Here is an 18,825-nt window from a genome sequence, read left to right as displayed (position 1 = left end):
CGCCTATTTGACATCCTTACATGTATGTCTACACACAACATGCACAAATTTATTTCGTTCTAGTCATTATTACACTACTCTAGAAGTTCTAGTTATCTAAAATTGATTATTATCATTATTTTTTAGTAAGAAAAAATTATCTTTTTACATTTGTTATTTCCTATTTTGTTATGCTTTGAATTATTTTTTCTTTTGTGAGAATTTTACTAAGAACATCTTTTTAATCTCAACAATAGGGTTTAGACTTGTGTAATCTCTACCTTATTATAGTAAATTATTATAACTTTACAATTTACATGTTTCTTAAGAAATCACAAATAAAAGAATATTTTACTAATTTACCTCTTAATTGTTTTTTAAACCTTGCAAACTTGTCTAAAACTTTTAAAAAAAATAATCAATATCAAGGGTAAAATAGAATTATGTAATTAATTTTATTGTAATTGTGCAAAGGTAATTTAGAATAACCATTTTAGTGATATGCATAATTAGTATTGGGGTTAGATCTTGACAATTAATTATACTTTCAATAATTGAATGGGTTTTTTAGAATTTGTGTTTAAGAAAACACAACTTCTTTCTTAATTTACTGTATTTGTAAAGATGTGAAATTATACTTTTAAAAGTGCGTTGAAATCATATAATAAATATAATATAATAATAGTTACATAATATAGTAATTAAGAAAATATTTTTGTTGCCCTTAATATAAACTCAGAGTAGGTTTGGTTGAAAAAAAGTGTAATTTGGCAATTAGATATTTTTTAAATGGTAATTTTTTAAAAATTTAGTGCATGATAAATAGGTGGTGTTTATAAGAAAAAGAAGTGTTATTATTTATAACTATAACTAACATATTGTTCCTTAAAAATAGAAGGTATTAAATTAATAACTAATATCTGAAAAAATAACGGGCATCTTGATTATATTCCAAATAAGAAATATCTTTAACTTAATTATTCCAGATAAGTGATATCTTAAGAAATACTCCTAATTTAAGTTAAAACAACTAAAATTACTCGGGTTTCGTGCAAGAATTTATCGTCATGGAATATATAAATAATACTTAAAATCAATTAATTATTAAATTAAAACAATATATTATCTTACATACAAGATTATGTGTTGTTCATCTTGTATTTTAAACATACTTAGAACAAAACTTTGAACATCTTTGTAACAATACAAAGTTTAAGAACATTTTCACAACTAGAAAATTAAAACTAATAGTGAAACTAGAATCAGAAACAATTTTTTTTTAAAAAAATATACGAAATATTTTTCTTAAAAAAGAATTGTTGTTAATATGTGTCTAAAGAATCTTACTGATTCCAACAAACTTTGCAGAAACACGAAGTTACCAAGTTTAATGAACCAGTGAAGAACAAAAGAATAGAAGAACTAAAATTAATTCACAAATGTAAAGTTTGTAAAATACGTACCAGAATCTGAAAAATTTTTAATAGGAAAAAGATCAAGTCCACTGAATTCACAGTGTCCCTCTAAGGAAATTATTCCCCTCTAGTATCTGAGGTTTGATTTGGAATATGACTTCCCAGGGTAAAATGATCTCAATCACCAAAGTATAAATACCAAAAACTCCGGTGTCAACGAACCACTCAACGGCAGTAAAGTACACTTAGAATACTAGATTTAGCAGTTGAAGAAGAAATCCATGAATTCTATCTTAAAATGAGAGAAAATCCCTCAATTTATAGAAAACAAAGGATAGTGCGAAAAGATTCTTATTGTGCCTTGACGGAAAGGTCACAAACCTTTGGAAAAGTTACAATCTTTCAGAAAGGTCGTCACTTTTCATAAAAGTCGCAACTTTTCATAAAAGTCGCAACATTTCATAAAAGTCACAACTCTTCGTAAAAGTCGCAACTCTTCATTTTCCATTCACACTTTTTTTTAAATCCATTATTATGTAGTAACAAATATTAATAATGTAAAGAACAATGAAAATTATTACATTTTATCATTTATTCTTAATAATATAAGCATAAGTTAATGACTGAAAAAATGCAAACCAACATCTGTAACATAAACAGTGTTGTCAATGAGTCACTCAACATGAGCAAAATATCGAATATTTATTTGTGAAAAAGAAGAAGAAGAATTTTTTATGTTTTAAAATGAGAGAAAATTTCTCTATTTATAGATAACAAAGGGTAGTGTGAACAAATATTTATTGTGGCTTATCGAAAATGTTATAACTATTTGGAAAAGTTGCAGCCCTTTGAAAATGTCACAACCTTTCATAGAGTCGTAACTTTTCATAATAGCGGCAACTCTTCATTAAAATTGCAACTTCTCATAAAAATCGCAACTCTATATAAAAGTCAATATTTTTTATAAAATTCACAATTTTTCGTAAAAGTTTTATCTTTTCGCGAACGGAAAAGATTAGTTTTGAAAATAAATAAATTTTTAAAAAATGCTGGCACGCAAAAAGGTTTGAATTTTGGTTTATTAAACCCGGGAAACCGCCACAGGGAAAGTTCAAATAAGCGGGACGAGGGTTTCTAATTTTTACTCTTACTCTTTTGGATCTCAAGCACGAAGCTTCTTCTCATCAACACTTCACCGTCTTCCATTTGAGTTCCATCGGATTCCGATCACAGGTAATTCCCGACTAATCTGTCCGTCGCCTTAGATACATCTCCTGAAATTTCAAATGCTCAGTTACGTATAATGTTCTATTTCCATTGAAATTGATAAATATGAAAACCCCAGGCGATTTCGTCAAACTTTACAATTATTATTACGAGCTAGACATTCTGATTTATCTTCTATATTAGTTTAACTTACAGTAATTAATTACATTTTGTCTGTTCTTCATTTGATCTGGTAAAGTTAGTAGTTTGCATCTTATAATTTATTGCAGTGATGAAGTTGATTTTTCATGAAAACATTGAGTTTAAACCGCCTATTTTGGATATTAGACCGTACCTATATTATTCATTTTTGGAGTTAAACAACTAATAATTACTTTGTTTAAATTGAGTTATGTTATACCAGGAATGAGGAATGCTGAAAATTTATATAACGAATCCTACCTTTTTGTTGAAGATGTCAAGTTTCGCCAATTTTTTTTCCTGAACAGTAGAAGTCTAAGATATGTCAACTTATTGAATCTCATCAAAAGGTTCAAGCTATTAGAAAATGAGCACTTATATTTATTTAAGTAGTATATGTAACACGTCATTCACATGCGGGTTTAATTATTTGTGGAGTAGCAGTGAGGTACAAACAAAAATTCAGCACATAGAATTGTGTAAGCTTGTCTTATCTAAAAGTTTAATGCATTAGAGAAGAGACTCTCTTTTACTTTACTATTTACATCTACCACATGTAGAGACAGGTCTGTTGCCCCTCAAGCCTTTTAGAGAATGTAAACTTCGTTTTATATTTGATTAGGACTATGGCCTTGCTTATAGAAGATGATGATTCCTGTATTCTGTTATCTAATTAACTGGAAAAGATCCGACCTTCCTGATCATCTGCTTCTTTCTACTTTCAATTAGCAAAGAAATGAGACTAAACCAATTACGCTGAACTCCCTAGTATCTAACAGTGCTAAAGGAGGAAAAGTGATTTTACTTCTCAAGTATGGCATTCCAATTGAAATACTATTTTAATTTTCGATAAGGTTGAACTGTGAATTTTCTTGAGAGAACAGCCAGACTATAAAGAACAGCAATTACTGGGTGATTGAATGTTATTTTTATTTGCTGTTTCATGCTGTCATGCATAGACAAACTTTGTATTATTGGAAACATATTTTAAGAAATATACGAAACTACTCATGTGGTGGTGCTGAATCAGTAAGATGTTAGTATAGTTCATTAGCAAACAACCACAAGAGAAAGACATCTGTTGCCTAAGAATTATGCTGTTACTGAATAATGTGCCAAGCTAATCCACCCGTGAATTCATTTCAACACTATAAAGAAGGTACACCACAACGATACAATGTGTAATATTATCACCGAACTTCCCACTTTCCTAGATTACAGACTCGATATACTTGAAATTATCTTTCTTGGGATGGCCTGTGTGTCAAGCCCCACTTGTGGGACTTCACCGGTTTGTTGTTGTAGATAGGCTAGCAAAAAAGGTTCACTTTTATTGTGATATACCTGGGAGGTGAATGTTAAATATGACAAATTTACATTTTTTCAAAAGTTCAGGTTTTGATTGAGAGGAGGAACCAGTGGAAATCACTAAGAAGGGAGGTGATATCTGTACTACAATAAACATGACGGAAAAATATTCACAAGAAATTGTAGAATGGGAGTTCACACTGTTGGAGTTTGTTTATTAGTGTTACTGGTAATTCTTGATGCCCCTATGAATGTGCTCTTTTTCGCCTGTTACATAAGGAAGAAGTAGGATTGAGTCACATTTACTATAGTTGTGCTTGTATGCGAGTAGGTTGTGATAAAATGACATACTCAAATTCTGAAACTCTGAATATAACAATTAAAGCTAGGAACAGTGAATTTTGGAATCATTGGACTGCTTTATGACATGTTTCTCCTGTTCAGGGTATGCTTGCCGTAAACAACCTGACAGGCACAAACCTCTCTCCTGTCGTCCTGTTTAACTATCTTAGGCATGCAACTTTCAAGGAAAAAAAATCTTCTACTGTACTTGGCCAATTCCATTGGCTAAGCTTCTTTAGTGGAAGGTTCCTAGTGTTTCTCTTCCCATTTTTTCTGTTGCAGATTCATCACTGATTTTAAAAATCAATCCGGTAGACTTGCATAGGTCACTTGCTATCTCATGGTTTCTTACTTTTTCTTCTTTATGAATAGAGGTGGATTTTATTCTTTATCTGTTAATGCATGTATAGTGAAACTAGCATCATGAACAGCATAAAGAAGGGGATTTTTATTGAATAGCATACCAGCACAAGAAGAAAGGAGATACAGTAAAAACTAAATTCATAGCCTTCATCTTGTCAACATAAGAGATAGAGGGAAAACTCAAATTGTGGCCACCATCCCAACAACAAATATATAACAAGGAAATCAAAACCACAGCCTTATCCCAACCAGCATAACTTCCATTTTAATCTGATTAGTTATTCATTTTGAGGTAAACCACTGCAAGGTTCATTTTCAAGAGCTCTTGAGCTAGGACAAGGACTACTTAGCTGCATGCCAGTGATCATTTTGCGAAGTTCTGAAGTTTCGTTTTTCAGTTGAGCATTTTCTTGAAGTACTTGATCATGGCGCTCAGAGGCATGATTTAGTTTGTCCAGGAGCTGGTGATTCTCATTTCGGAGCCAAAGAACCTGTGCCCAAAGCTCATCTAGGTGCCTCTGCTTGCGCATGCGTGATCTCCGTGCAGACTCTCTATTCGATATCATTCTTCTCTGTTTACGTTCATTTATAAGAGTCCACTGTTGCTCATCAGCTTCATCAGATGTAGAGTTACTGTTGAAACATGTTAGTTGTGGATTGAGGTCTTGAACTTGAGGAGTGATCTGAAGATGATACAAAGGATTTAAGACCGTATTTAGCTGAAATGTGGATGGGTTATAGTTCACACAAGATTGAGATGGGAATTGAGTTGGGTTAGAAGGAAGTAGGTAATAGAAGTCTGTGACATCAGTGGGTTGCATGGCTTAAAAGTATATTAGTTTACAAGGACAATTTTTTGATTTAGATCTTAATGGAGGGTCAAGCAAAAGAAATTGGCTTTGAAGTGCGAATGATAACGTGAGCAGGAAGGGGGCTACTTATAGGATTAGGAAAAAGTTAAGACGGTCCCATATTGTATCAATTAGATACAGTACAGTTTCTCGAAAATGAAATCATTATAATGTAATCCTGAACATGTGCATGTGCGTATGATAACATCTGAGGGTCATATGGAGAGAATATTTACTCCATGAATATATGTTTTACTTAATCTGCTACATGGACATATACTCGACAGGAAGGGCCATCCAGGTAGACCAACTCAGCATTATTGCCAGGCCAATACAATCCATGATGTTTTCGCTCTATGATGGGTTTTGACAACAATGGTAACTGCCGTAAAAGAATAGTTTATGAGGTTTGTGAAGGCAAACCATATTTTGTAAGTGGAAAGATCATACACTTAATAAGTTGATGACTCAACAACCACAACATGATTTAAAAATACACATAATATGTGCATAGCTCCTCCTATGCATAACAATAGTGACTTACAATCACCGGTGGTAATATAGTTGTGAATATGAGGTGCTTCATATTCATGCTAGTTGCATTAGTCACCATAAAAGCTCTAAATTGTCATCGAGGAAAGGTGATTTTCTGCAGAGCTTGTTGCAATTAGTCACTGTACACTCTCTTTATCATGTTTAAAGTCGGAGTAAAGTTTAGAAAATGTGATTGTATTTCCAACCTAATGAACCGAATTGAAAGTGATTCTTCTATTTTTTTGTAATTTAGGAAAATAAACTCATCATAAACTAGATTCAATATTTCAAAGCATTCAAGAAATCAGATTGGGAAGTATCAAGCTACTTGATTAGTTTAAAATAACTAGTGACTCCTTATTGTTTTGTGCTTAATTCCTCTTATTTAGAAACACCCACTCACGATTGATTAATCTGAAGAAACACGTTAAGCTTCTCCCAGCTTTGTAAAATAAAAGTTCTGTTAAGACCAGTAAGATGATTAATAATTTTCCCGGAAAAGGAGAATAAGAATAACTTCAGCTTATTATAGTCAAGATAGATTCAGCGCTTTCCTCCGAGTTTTTTATAGGGTTCCTTATGGTCTCAGCAAGAACTTGCCTCTATGCTTTTGCAGCAATTGTTCTCTGCATTTTCCTCTGGCTTCTGTTTTAGAGGTCAAAATTTCTAAGCTGTACACAGTGTCTAGATTTACTCATACGACTAAAGTCATGTTTTTCGGTTGGTGGTGGAAGGAAGAGGTGGTAAGATATGGATGGGCTTTGAAATCCAGTCTTCCACTATGAAAAAAAGATTTCCAATGCATCCAAAACCAGAACTTCCTCAGTCCTTAGGGATAATGCTCTACCCCTTTCAGGTGGGTCTGTTGAGTGGACTGAATGGTCAAGAATATAATTACACAAGTATTGACTCCTCTTTCTATTCCTGTCTTCAAATTGTTTTGCCTTTGTTGCATTTCTTTCCGTCCTATACTTTATACACTTTAGCTTTTAAATGAACGTCCTTTCCTATATGACCATTTCTGGTGTTTGGGTGATTGATATAGATCACCGCAGAGTGTACCTATACATATACGGTACATTTGGATTTATCTTGTATCGAGGACTGTTTGAGCTGGACCTTGTACATTTTAGTATTTTGCCATCAGGTTCAGTTAGTACAGTCCCAATTAATTCTCTGATCTTCTTGTTTTACTCTCTTTTGGATGTGTTTTACATACTAGGACTCGAAATCAATTAAATTTTTTAAATATTCAAGAAAAACAACAATATTTCTACTTGCTCGGCAATCAACTTAGGGTGGAGATACTACACATGGAAAGTGAGAAAGACCCTAGATTCATTTCATGTTTATACCTTTATATCTTTAATTGATGTCCTTGCGGAAAATTTATGCCTTGGATGTCGAAATCTGTTTGGTGTCCTCTCATTTGGTACACTTTTGAAATGCCTGTGTTTTGAAAAAAAATACAATTGAAAAAGGTGTACTTTATGTGTTCTTGTCGTCTTCAGAAAAGAAAAGCTTGCTAGGTTGGAAACTCCTTGCAAAAGTAAAATTTATGATTATTAGGGTGTTTTTCTTATGTTATTGGTCAAAATGTCAGAAAACTATTTTCTTTAAGAAAATAAATAACTTTAAAATATGAAAAATAACTTTTCTAATAAAAGTTGAAAAAAAATATTACACAAGTGATCTTTCGAATTTATTGTCTCCTCTCTACCCACCTAATCCTCCAACTCCTATCCCTTGATCATCCCACCCACATCACACTGATTCCCCACTCATCATTCCATCTTGCCTCGTAGTGTTTTGCCAGATAACATATGAAAAGCAAAAAATCTATATATTTTTCAAGAAATCATTTCCATGGAAAACATTACTAAAACACCACAATACTGAAAGATATTGCCCACTTAAGAAGCTGGTGCATGTCAGCATATCTTATTTATCTTCCCGTAATTACGGCCATATCCCGCTATTTTACCCCTTATACCCTTCAAATAGCAAATCTTTCTCATCAGAAATACCCAGGAATACAAGTTATTGGGACAGTGCCCTAAACTATCGGCCAAGGTCTTGCACAAAGGGTACTTGATTTAACATCAGCCTCATTTGATATCAAATTCTCTAGATTATCTGTTAAAAAGGTACAAAAGCTGGTAGACAAAGAAAACAGAGATGCACGGTAGGTTTCTGCAGGGGGACCCTGCTAGTAGGGTGCGCGTGGCTGTCGTGTGCAATCCTATGGCCAATTGGCTACCAATCACATCAAACAGAAGCCATAATTTTTGAATGCTTCAGGTGCCGTGGTCATGATGATGGGGAACTCAATTTTGTGGTACTGTCACTTGTACCTGATATGCCCATTATTGCACCCCACTGACGTACCCTATTCAACTTCCCTTTCTTTTCTTCTTTCAAAAGGTAGTGAGTGCACATAAGTTCTTCACAACAATCATGTGTTCAACCCAATCAAGTTTTTGTCCCGACTAGCTGGGAATTGTGGCTTAGTTTTACTTTGCTTTTGGTCATTTTTAATTTCTTCACCCTTAAGCCTCAATAATTGATCATCTTTTAATTATTAGCTTTATAATTTATTTGACTGGTTGATCTTGATCATCATAAAATTAATCTGCATGACGGACGGGTACTCCATTTGAGTTCTTATTGAAGGTTGGCTCTCTAGTTACCAAGTGAAGGAATTTATCGAAGCCTGACCTTGCCCATTACTTTATTCTTGGGCTCGTTGTGAGTGCTGAAACAGATTTTGGAAAGACTTTTAAGCCATCAAGCTCTAAAAATTTGAATTGGGATGAAACTCCCAGGATCTTCTAATGGGCAGAAAGTGACTTTAGAAAGAGACAATTTTTGATAATTTTATTATATACACTACTACTTAAAAGTTGTGGTTGTGTTAATGTAACTGTTTTGGCCTTTTTGTGATGCAAATCAAGTTTTAAAATCAGGAACGGATAAGAATGGGTTTGTGTTGAATAAAAGCAGAGAGCAAATTAAAGTTACTTTATGATCTATTTCGTCACGACCTTAGTACATCTGTTAGCGATTCTAGACCCAATTGATAATTTTTTAGCTTTAAATATAGGGCCACTTTGAAATATATTGCTAGTCGTACTAAAACAATTTTATTAGTAATTGATTATTGGTTACTATCGACTTCTTTGAAGTCTGTACTATCCATTGCTTGTTTAATAAAAATTCCTATCAACCTTTTTGTTATGGCTTTGTTTTACTTGCATGCATAATCAATCTATTTTAATTGTTAAGAAAGTTGACACATCCAAGTTAGTTCACCAAGCTAAGAATTTCCTTACTGGGACTGTTCCATCTTTTATGTTTAACACCATAAATAGTTAATCCAAAAAGATAGATGATTAATTGTTATCATTAATTAGGTCGTTGACTATAAATAGATTGGTCAGGACAGGATAAGTTCTTCATGTGCTTACCCTTTTTCATCTCTTTTTTTCAGCTTAAAGTAACGTTAGAAGGGACTATTAAACTATTACCAAGTTGAATGCTTGTAGCTTTTGTTGCTTAACATGTTTAATAAAATTGACATCTCAAGGTGCAAAGCATAAAGTTTGATAAGTTGTGTGATGGTGCTACATTTCATTACTATTTACTTCGAGTTTTGGGCATATCATTGAAGTTTGCTTACGTACTTGTTAAGGTCTAAATCCACTATGAATTGTGGAGAATAAAGGTGTTTTAATTCTTCTTTAAGCAAATGGGTTTTCTCTTTAATTATTCATTATCCTTATGGTTTTGATGACTGTTGCTGCTGTTGTATTTACATTGTTCTTAGCCATTTATGTAAAGTACTAGTCTCTGAGAACGTATGTTGCAGACAATAATATATATTCATCACATATTCCACACAATCAAATATGTAACCCTATTGAAAGTCATCCTAACTATCCATTAGAGATGTTAATCTCTATGATATAGACGGAGAAACGCACATGTATTGTGAAAGAAAAGCAACTACTATATGATAAATGCTTGTAGAACTTTCACATATATACATATAAAATAGATATTAGGAAAGACAAAACATTAGTTATCTCAATTTTTCTTTTCAAGGAAATCAACATGACCTTTCTTTCATAATAGAAGATTATGTACTTTTTTTCTTGTAAAGATGGGTTTTATATAGGAGAAAATAATTAATTAAATTGGAGAATTGTAACTTAAACTTTATGTAAGAATTATTAAATGAAAGAAAGCGAATGAAGAGAACTAAAGTCTAAAACTTATGCCTTTACATATTTATCAATAGTTAAAGGCCTTGGTAAATGAATATGGTCAATAACTCAATATATTAAAGTTAGTATATTAAATTATTAATTTACCCTTCAAATTCTTTAGATTTTCTATTTTCAAAAGATGTTTAATCGATACAAATTTTATAGAATTATTTTATTAATCTAATTTTTTACTTTCTTGTTTTACATTATTAATATAATATGATATGATATTTGATAATTGATATGATTAATGAAACTTAGAACCGTCAGAACCAATTATTCTGTTTCTTAACCCTCTTTTTATGATCCTGTCATTTGACTGAGAAATAATTATATATCACTATGATATAAATGGTGCGATAAATAGCTCAGTGATTAAGGTAGTAGAATGCATAACTTAAATCTGTAAGGTTGAAAGGAAAAGCAATACAAAAAAGGAAGTTAATAAACACTTAAGGTACATATGTAGACACAAATATGACTGATTTTTGTGTCAATTTTGTCAAGTTCATGTACAGTGACAAACAGCTCAATCAATTGCCGACATATTTATCTAAAAATATTCAGATAAAAAATCTTGGAATTTTATTTACACTGTTGAGATTTCAAGTCTACTGGAAATTTAGTTGCAGTAGCATCAAAAGTGAATTTGATGTGCACCCAATTCCAGAGACATTGTTGGTATGTGGCTGCTTCTAGTGTAGCTTTGTTTTTAGTGCTGCTTACTTTCTCTGGTAATTTTAGAATTATACTCAACATAACAATGATGAAAATATCTTTTATTGAAATTTATCCAATTTCTTGAGATCTTGGAATGAATCTTCATACTACTATACATTCTTAGGCTACCCTAAGAGACGTGAGGGAATGAAGCTACACTATATTTTCTATGTTTAGCTAAGGCCTACCTTCTTAACTAGGGCCATGAAGTTGCTACTTGATTAATAGTTGAACATATTTGGTAAACTTAGGGGCTTATATTATGCAATACCTTGAACTACAAGGACAAATATGACCAATTTATGTTGTTGTTCTGATCTACTGACCACTAAAATGTATCAAAGGGCCTGGTTTTTTACTCAACTTGTAATTTTTACTTTTGGAGAGTCTAATTGACTATTTTTAGTGTTGAATTGCATAGATTAATTTTACATGGTAAAACCATAATTTAGATATCTAAAGAAAAATACTATCAATTATAATTTTTCTCTTAATATGATAAACAAAATAATTATTAATTAAAATTCATATAATTTAAACTTTTGAAAAATATTAGTAGCACTTAAAAAGACTGCCCACGCATACAAATATTCAATCCAACTATGATTGAAAAAATAATTTTCAGTGCCCCACAGTTTTGAAAAATACAAAAATAGGGGGGGTAGAATGTTGAACCAGAGGCCACTTGCAAGAGGACTAAATTTTATTTGCTGACAGTGGTATATGTCTATAACTACAGTACTAACAGCAGAAAACGTTTGCCAAGTTATTTAAGTGAAAAATATCTTGACTTAGAAAACTAGGGTTGTGGTGGAATAGTGACTACTATTTCATTCTTAATCAAAATCTTCGATTCAAATTTAGTTGTGGAAGTTGGTCCAAACACTAAATGTGGATTTATTTGTTTCCCCTTAGTATATCTAAACACAAGTTAGACGAGTAAAGTTGTAATACTTTCCGTAAATCCATATTTAATGATTTGTGTCATGTGACTTGCTTCTCGGATTCGTTTATTTTGATTGATTCAAAATTCATGCATTATCTCAATATAGAAGCAGTCGTATTTGAGAAGAAATTAGCAACGTTTAAAGTAAATAAAGTAGCCATACTCGAAAGTGTTTTTCTTCAATAAAGTTCTCGTATACTGTAGTTTGAAAAACATTTTGCTTTTTCGACTCTCTTTTCTTTTTAAAGAATTCTTTTTTTCTTCTTCTTTATCTTTGCTTCTTCTTCTTTCTTTCTTTCTTTCTTTTTTCCCTTCCTTTTGGCAACATCCGAATCATCATCATATAATATTAAATCATAAAGAAGTTTAACCAACAATTCAGCATGCATTAGATTTATTATTGTACAGCCTGAAAATTGCAAATTCACATACAAAAGTACATTGACCAGAGTCATCCAGCAACCAAAATCTGAATTAGCTTGGCCAAAAAAAACAACAAAAACTTGGGTGTTGAATGCAGCTACCGTAATTTAGCTTACCTTTTATGAAAATGAAATAAAAACTGTTCTAATGTTTTGGCATTGGTCCAGTAAGATGCCAGTAACACTATTCATCAATATGAAACTCCTTTCGTCAAGGTTAGGCAATGATCAAGTAAGATTACAATTGCAGGTCTTCTAAAAAGGCATTTGATCACGTGGGCTCTCCTCCTGAACCTAAAAAGAGATGACCTTTGAAAGAAGACGGTTTAATTGGATAAAATTTTATCAATGGAGCCACTGACAGAAGAGGGCTATACTATTGATGTTTTGCTCGCTTGATCAGAAAATTACAGCAACTTGTGTTGTTTACGAATACAATTATTACCATTTTATTTAATAGGACGGAGGACTTCAAAGTAAAGACAATAATGAACTACCAAGTTAGCACATCCCACATTTTTATGGTCAATTTCCTTCTAGATCTCTTCCTATACCTTAAAAAATGTTTGAGAGAAGAAAGTATCTGGTTGGAGAAGGTGGTACTTGTCCATAGGTGGATGATCTGATCTTGATTATCATTCCCAAGACACCTAATCACCTGCCTTTTTAATTATTTTGAAAGAATAACTAAGTATGCCGTCACACAAGACCAATATACCTCCCATCGATACGTACTGCCTTCTGTATTTGTCCAACTTCTTCATAACCGCAGCTATGATTTAGAGTAGATACATAATGCAGGCGAATACGATTGGAAATTGAGACAAAGTAGGTGAAGAGTAGAAAGAAATCACACGAACTGAAGGTAACATCTCATGGGAAGTAAAGAGTGAGCAACATAATCTCTACCAAGTTATATGGGAGAAGGTAACTCTGGAACAGTGAAAATTAGAGTGAAATATACCTAACAAGAACCCCTAATGTTGAGTTTGTTATGAAAAAAAGCAAAAATCAAGAAGTCTAGAAGACAATGGTTACTGCAAAATAAGGTAGGCTTAATCTCTGGGTAGAAAGATTTCACAAACTGTGTTCTTCACAGCATAGTTAACTACTTTTTTATATTAATCGAAAAAGTAATGGTCGGTATCGGTCAAAAATACAGTTGATGAAGATAAATCCATTGCTCATGGACAAACACCCCACTAGTTCGTGTCTCAACTCCCAGTTTTAGATGTGGTTGTGAAGTTGTAAAAACTAAAATTTCCTATTTCAAGAAAAGAGCGAGCAGAACAATTTCCACCCAGTAGGAAAAGAACTTCCAGACAACTGCTGAGAGAAGTTTCTTCCGTGGTAATATTTCCTTTATTTCCGACCAAGAGATTTGGCAGTTCTAGTCGCTCAGGAGGATGTGAGAAAGAAGCATCCTCTGTCCTTGAAAAATATACATCAAGAACTTCTTTTTCAAATGATAATGGACATGTACCTAAGATCATGAAGATGATTTTCCCTTTTCATTCTAAAAGTAAAGCAGGTTGCAATAGCTTAACACCAAACACATCATGACGCAATTAAAAACTGAGAAACTGTTATAATTGGAAATTTGATACCCTATCATCTTAGTTATTGATAATTTGATATTGTATAAGCGGTATAAGAGACAACAAATGAGTGTCACTCCTTTAGATGGGGGTAAGTAAATCTGGATCTTTCTTTATCAAGCAATTCTACAGCCTACAATGCAATAAAAATAGCTAAGAGTACCAGCATAAACTGGTCCGGGGAAGATCTGAATAAACAAAGTATCTCTTAAGGTAGTTCGCTTCAGCTGGACTGCTATTCATGACATTTGTTTGACTTGATGTTATCCCCAGATAAGGGGTACGGTTATGTTTAACAGCTGCTAATGAGTGCCAGAGAGTTGAAGACGCTAATCATTTATTTAGTTGTGTCTCTCTTGACACAGTTATTGAATATGCTCCTTTATACACACAAAGTTGATGATGCCCATGCCTCTAAAGGTAACTTATTTCAGCTGGTAAGGAAGGATTACTGGCAAGCAGCACCAAAAGGGTTAGACCATGATTCCAGTTCGCATTTTTATGAATTGTTCGGAAAGAGAGAAACAACAAATGCTTCAACCCAAGGTTTTAACAGTAATATATAAAATAGAAATAATTATATCTGTTCGCTTATATTGAAATACATACACAACATAGATATGGCATAATACATAAATATACCCTTTAACTTGGATTCAAATCACATTTATATCCTTCAACTTCGGATGTGCACAAATAGACACTCAAACTTGTATAAAGTTAAACAAATAGACACACATGTCCTACATGTCATTTTTTATCCTACGTGGTGTCCTACGTGTATTGTGCCATGTAGGACTCATTTGTTTATTTATTTAAAAGTTGGATAGTTAACGTGTCTGTTTGTGCATTATGAAAGTTGGAAGTCAAAGTTAAAATTTGAAGCTAAGTTTAGGGTCCAATATATGTATTATCCCTAATTAATTTGTACTCTTTAGCTCCTTGCAGGAAGTATAGGGAGCTGGTGTATTTTGTATCCACTTTGAAGAGGTACTTGGTGCTAATGTAGCCAATGTAATGAAATTCTTTTACTTGTCAAAAGAAAGCAGAAATCAAAAGGCTCTAGAAGTTCTGATAAGAAAGTAAGTATATATGATAAACACATGTGAAGGCAACATGCTGCAAGTTACAAATCCAGAGATTTGATAATTATGTGAATATTATAAAAAAGGTAAGCATCACTATATGATGCAAGATCTTTCGTACAACTAGATATATTAGAAATATTAGAATACACTAAGGTGAAAATTCTGAAAAGCTTCCCCAGCATATTACCAAGATAATGATTCGGCAACCATTTCAAGTTGGACAAGAAAAAAAGATCTCATAATTCTATGGTGTACACTTTCACCATCTCATTGAGAAAACAAAACCAACTCTAAATTTCCAAAATAGTACTCCCTTCATTTAAAAAAGAATGACCTAGTTTGACTTGGAACGGAGTTTAAGAAAAGAAGAAGACTTTTTAATTTTGTGGTTCTAAATTAAAGTTATGTCAAATGTACCAAAATGTCGTCTTAAACATGTCACTTGGAAAGTTAAAACAAAATGAAAGGAGTCATTCTTTTTTAAACAAACTAAAAAGGAAATAGGGACACTCTTTTTTAAACGGTACTAACCTTTGAATATACAGAGAATTAGAGTTTTCATCATTTTTCGGTGGTAATCCAACTAGCTGTCTATGTGATACTCACAGAATAAAATTGGCAACTTTACATATACAGTACCAACACTAAAAAAGTTAAGGAAGAAAAATATGAATAGATTTTCAACATGCTCAGCTAAAATGAGATTAGTACTATGTCCACGAAACCTGTCAACAGAACAGAATTTGCAATGTCAGAGCACAGATTCAAAATTGTATCTAACCTGAAAATCATTAACATGTCCTTGACCAGCACTCCTTCCATTTTCCCTCTCATAATCAGCATTATCCGTGGGCAACTCGTGGCGACAAACAGGACATGTATTACGGATATTTAGCCATGGCATAATACAATCACAATGGTAGTAGTGAGAACAGGGCAACCTAGTCATTTTCTCCGTTGACAAAATCTCATCTTTGCAAACTGCACAAGCTGCATTGCTTCCTTTCAAATGTTCATCACTCACGACCACCAAAGGAAGATTTTCCAGCACAGATTTAGCTGTTGGTGGACTACCCTTTAACCTCTCTTGGCTTCCAACAAAATCAACAGCACCAAACCCACCGCCATCTTGAAGTATAACAGCATTGTGAAGTTCAAGGCTCCTTTCGAGATCATTAACCGCCACCAGAAATTCCCATTCTAAATTCCTCGATTGCCCCCCTTCTCCATCTTCACCGAAACCCAAATTTCCTTCTTCAGAAGAGAAATCAGAAGAAACAGAAATTTCTTCCATTCGTCCAATCAGATAACTCATATTGTCCTCCCTCCCTTCAACCCTCTCAACTTCTTCCCACTCTGAATCTTCATCCAAATCCCCCTCATCACCAACCCGAAAACAGTTCCACAAATCCGGCACACTCGAATTGCCAATTTGGTGAATAACCTCCTCGTCTTCTGAATCGGACTCGGAGTCTACCCCAACGACCCGAAGTCCATCAAATTCAAACCCAAGCTCTAGTTCTTCATCGTCTGGCAAAACCCTAGAATTAGAATTGTTGTGAACAACATAGGGATGATCCGTTACTTCGTCATTTCGGGAGTCGAACAAATCGGTTACAAGGTCGGTGCCCGAGTCAAATGAGGGAATAAAGAAGGTGGGATTATAAGGAGAAAAGGAGTATGTGGGGTTCTCCTGTTCGACTTCGTTCTCGCTAAAATTGGTTGTCTGTATATGGAAACGAAGGCTATAATTTTCCGCCATTGAATTGGTAAACAAAAACAAAAGGGAGATTTTTAGCTCAAATTAAGTTTAAGCTCCATTGTTTTGGTTGTTCATATAAACAAGTTGGAAGATACCTTTTGTAATCTTTTTACAAATTTATATTTGGATAGTTTCAAATATATATTATAAAATAAAAATAACACTCTGTACACATTTAAGGTTATATATATCAAGTTATAAACTTACTTTTTAAAAATAAATTACTTATAGCAGATTATTATCGAGTTATAGCATATCAATTAAAAATATATTTAATTAAAAATAAATTATAAGTAATTATTTAAATACTAATTAATATGTTCAAATATTTATTTTTATTTTTTACAACTAACTTTTTATTTTTATTTTTTTGATAAAATAAAAAGAAAAAAAACGTTTATGTATGAATTGGTAACCAGCACTAATTGTGGGATTTGAATTAATTTTGATTAATAATGAATAATTAACAAATTAGCACATGTTAAGGAATTTAAAAAGGACTTAAATTATTCAGTTTTCTTAAAATGCTCAAATTAGTTTAAATCAAATTAAAACATGATTTTTTCTCTCTTTTTCACATTTTAAAGCTTTTAATATAAATAATAAATTATTATTAATTAAATTTTACATTATATAGTTACCTTTTAAAAAACAAAATCTAAATAATAGGGATTTGATTTTAATTAATTCCCTATTAAACGGTTGCCCAATAACTATCCACCCCATTTCAACCAATACATACATAGACATCTTTCCCCAATACACTCCATCTCTCCCCAACACGCGAAGATATTTTGATCTTTCCCAAATCTTGCCTCACTTGTCATTTCTTTCCAACACGCAAAGATTTTTTGTTCTTACCCAAATCTCGCCTCATTCATCTTCCCCATTATCCCTCTCAGATCAGTTCACCCAAAATCCAAACATCCCTCTCAGATCAGTTCCCCATTTAGTTCATACAGAATGTCTAGGAAAGGTAGTGAAACCCCAAGTAAAAGTAAAAGATTGGTCGATGAGACTGATGACTTTCATGTTCCTTCATTCAATATATTGTCAAAAACTCAAGCACAGAAATCAAAGGGAAAAGAGAAGTGTAGTTCAGTTGATTCGAAGATGGAAAAAAACAAAATCAAAGAGGCATTGAAAGTGATCGATCAACAAGAAAGTTTTCAAAAAAAACATCAGGGATACAAGCTACAAATAAACCCAAAAAAGTTGATAAAGTCAGTAAAAAGATTATTTCAAATTTGGATTACAATGTGTTGTGTTAGTGTATTTAATTTTTGCTTTTATTTGTCAATAGTATACTACATGAAATTGTATGATTTATGTATGAGTTGAGTTTTTAATATTTTATATTATAATTAAATATGAATATTGAATGATTTAGTGATGTATGTTTTATATATGATATAATTTGAATATATCAGTATATGATTTGATACATAATAAATGTATTAGTTTTGTATGATTTTGTGTATGAAATAATTGGTCATTATCGATACAGGAGTGTATGCATTATGTATTACCTTTGTATCATATATGTATGAAATGATATTCTTGTCCAGTTAAATATATGTGTATGAATGATATATTAATGTTGTGTATCCTATAATTTTGACTATTATAATAAGTATTGCAACTATATATTTTATTTTTTGATTTTGATGTATGAATTGACATATTCATACTAAATGAGTTTAGTATGTAGTTTTAAAGTCACATATTAGTTTTACAAATTTTATAGGAGAAGAAGGTTCAATCACATTTATCTTTCTGTATCAACATGATTTCGTTTGTTGATTTGTTGACCTTCCTCGGT

General features: G+C 32.4%; 1 protein-coding gene and 1 long non-coding RNA gene across 4 annotated transcripts; one reads left to right on the top strand and one right to left on the bottom strand.

Moving 5' to 3' along the window:
• The first annotated feature begins 2,424 nt into the window (after nucleotides 1-2,424).
• On the top strand, nucleotides 2,425-9,948 carry LOC104645704 (uncharacterized). Its single transcript, XR_011214954.1, has 2 exons — nucleotides 2,425-2,627; nucleotides 4,197-9,948. It is a non-coding gene; the product is annotated as an uncharacterized lncRNA (long non-coding RNA).
• A 2,550-nt stretch (nucleotides 9,949-12,498) lies between these two features.
• On the bottom strand, nucleotides 12,499-17,218 carry LOC101246882 (E3 ubiquitin-protein ligase CIP8-like). Of its 3 annotated transcripts, none has more exons than XM_010317897.4 (2): nucleotides 16,023-17,218; nucleotides 12,499-12,864 (listed from the first exon to the last, which is right to left on the bottom strand). In XM_010317897.4, exons 1-2 carry the CDS (start codon nucleotides 17,001-17,003, stop codon nucleotides 12,850-12,852), a joined length of 996 nt encoding a protein of 331 aa, XP_010316199.1. In that variant the 5' UTR covers nucleotides 17,004-17,218; the 3' UTR covers nucleotides 12,499-12,849. The 3 variants fall into 3 exon arrangements, with proteins under 3 accessions (XP_010316199.1, XP_010316198.1, XP_004232122.1); XM_010317896.4 differs by having other exon boundaries at nucleotides 12,499-12,849; XM_004232074.5 differs by lacking the exon at nucleotides 12,499-12,864 and adding an exon at nucleotides 14,124-14,604.
• Between the last annotated feature and the right edge of the window lie 1,607 nt (nucleotides 17,219-18,825).

This window comes from Solanum lycopersicum, chromosome 2 (assembly GCF_036512215.1).
Source record: "Solanum lycopersicum chromosome 2, SLM_r2.1".
In the NCBI taxonomy this organism is placed as follows: Eukaryota; Viridiplantae; Streptophyta; class Magnoliopsida; order Solanales; family Solanaceae; genus Solanum; species Solanum lycopersicum.
Note: the sequence above shows the minus strand (reverse complement) of the source record. Positions and strands in the feature narration are given on the sequence as shown.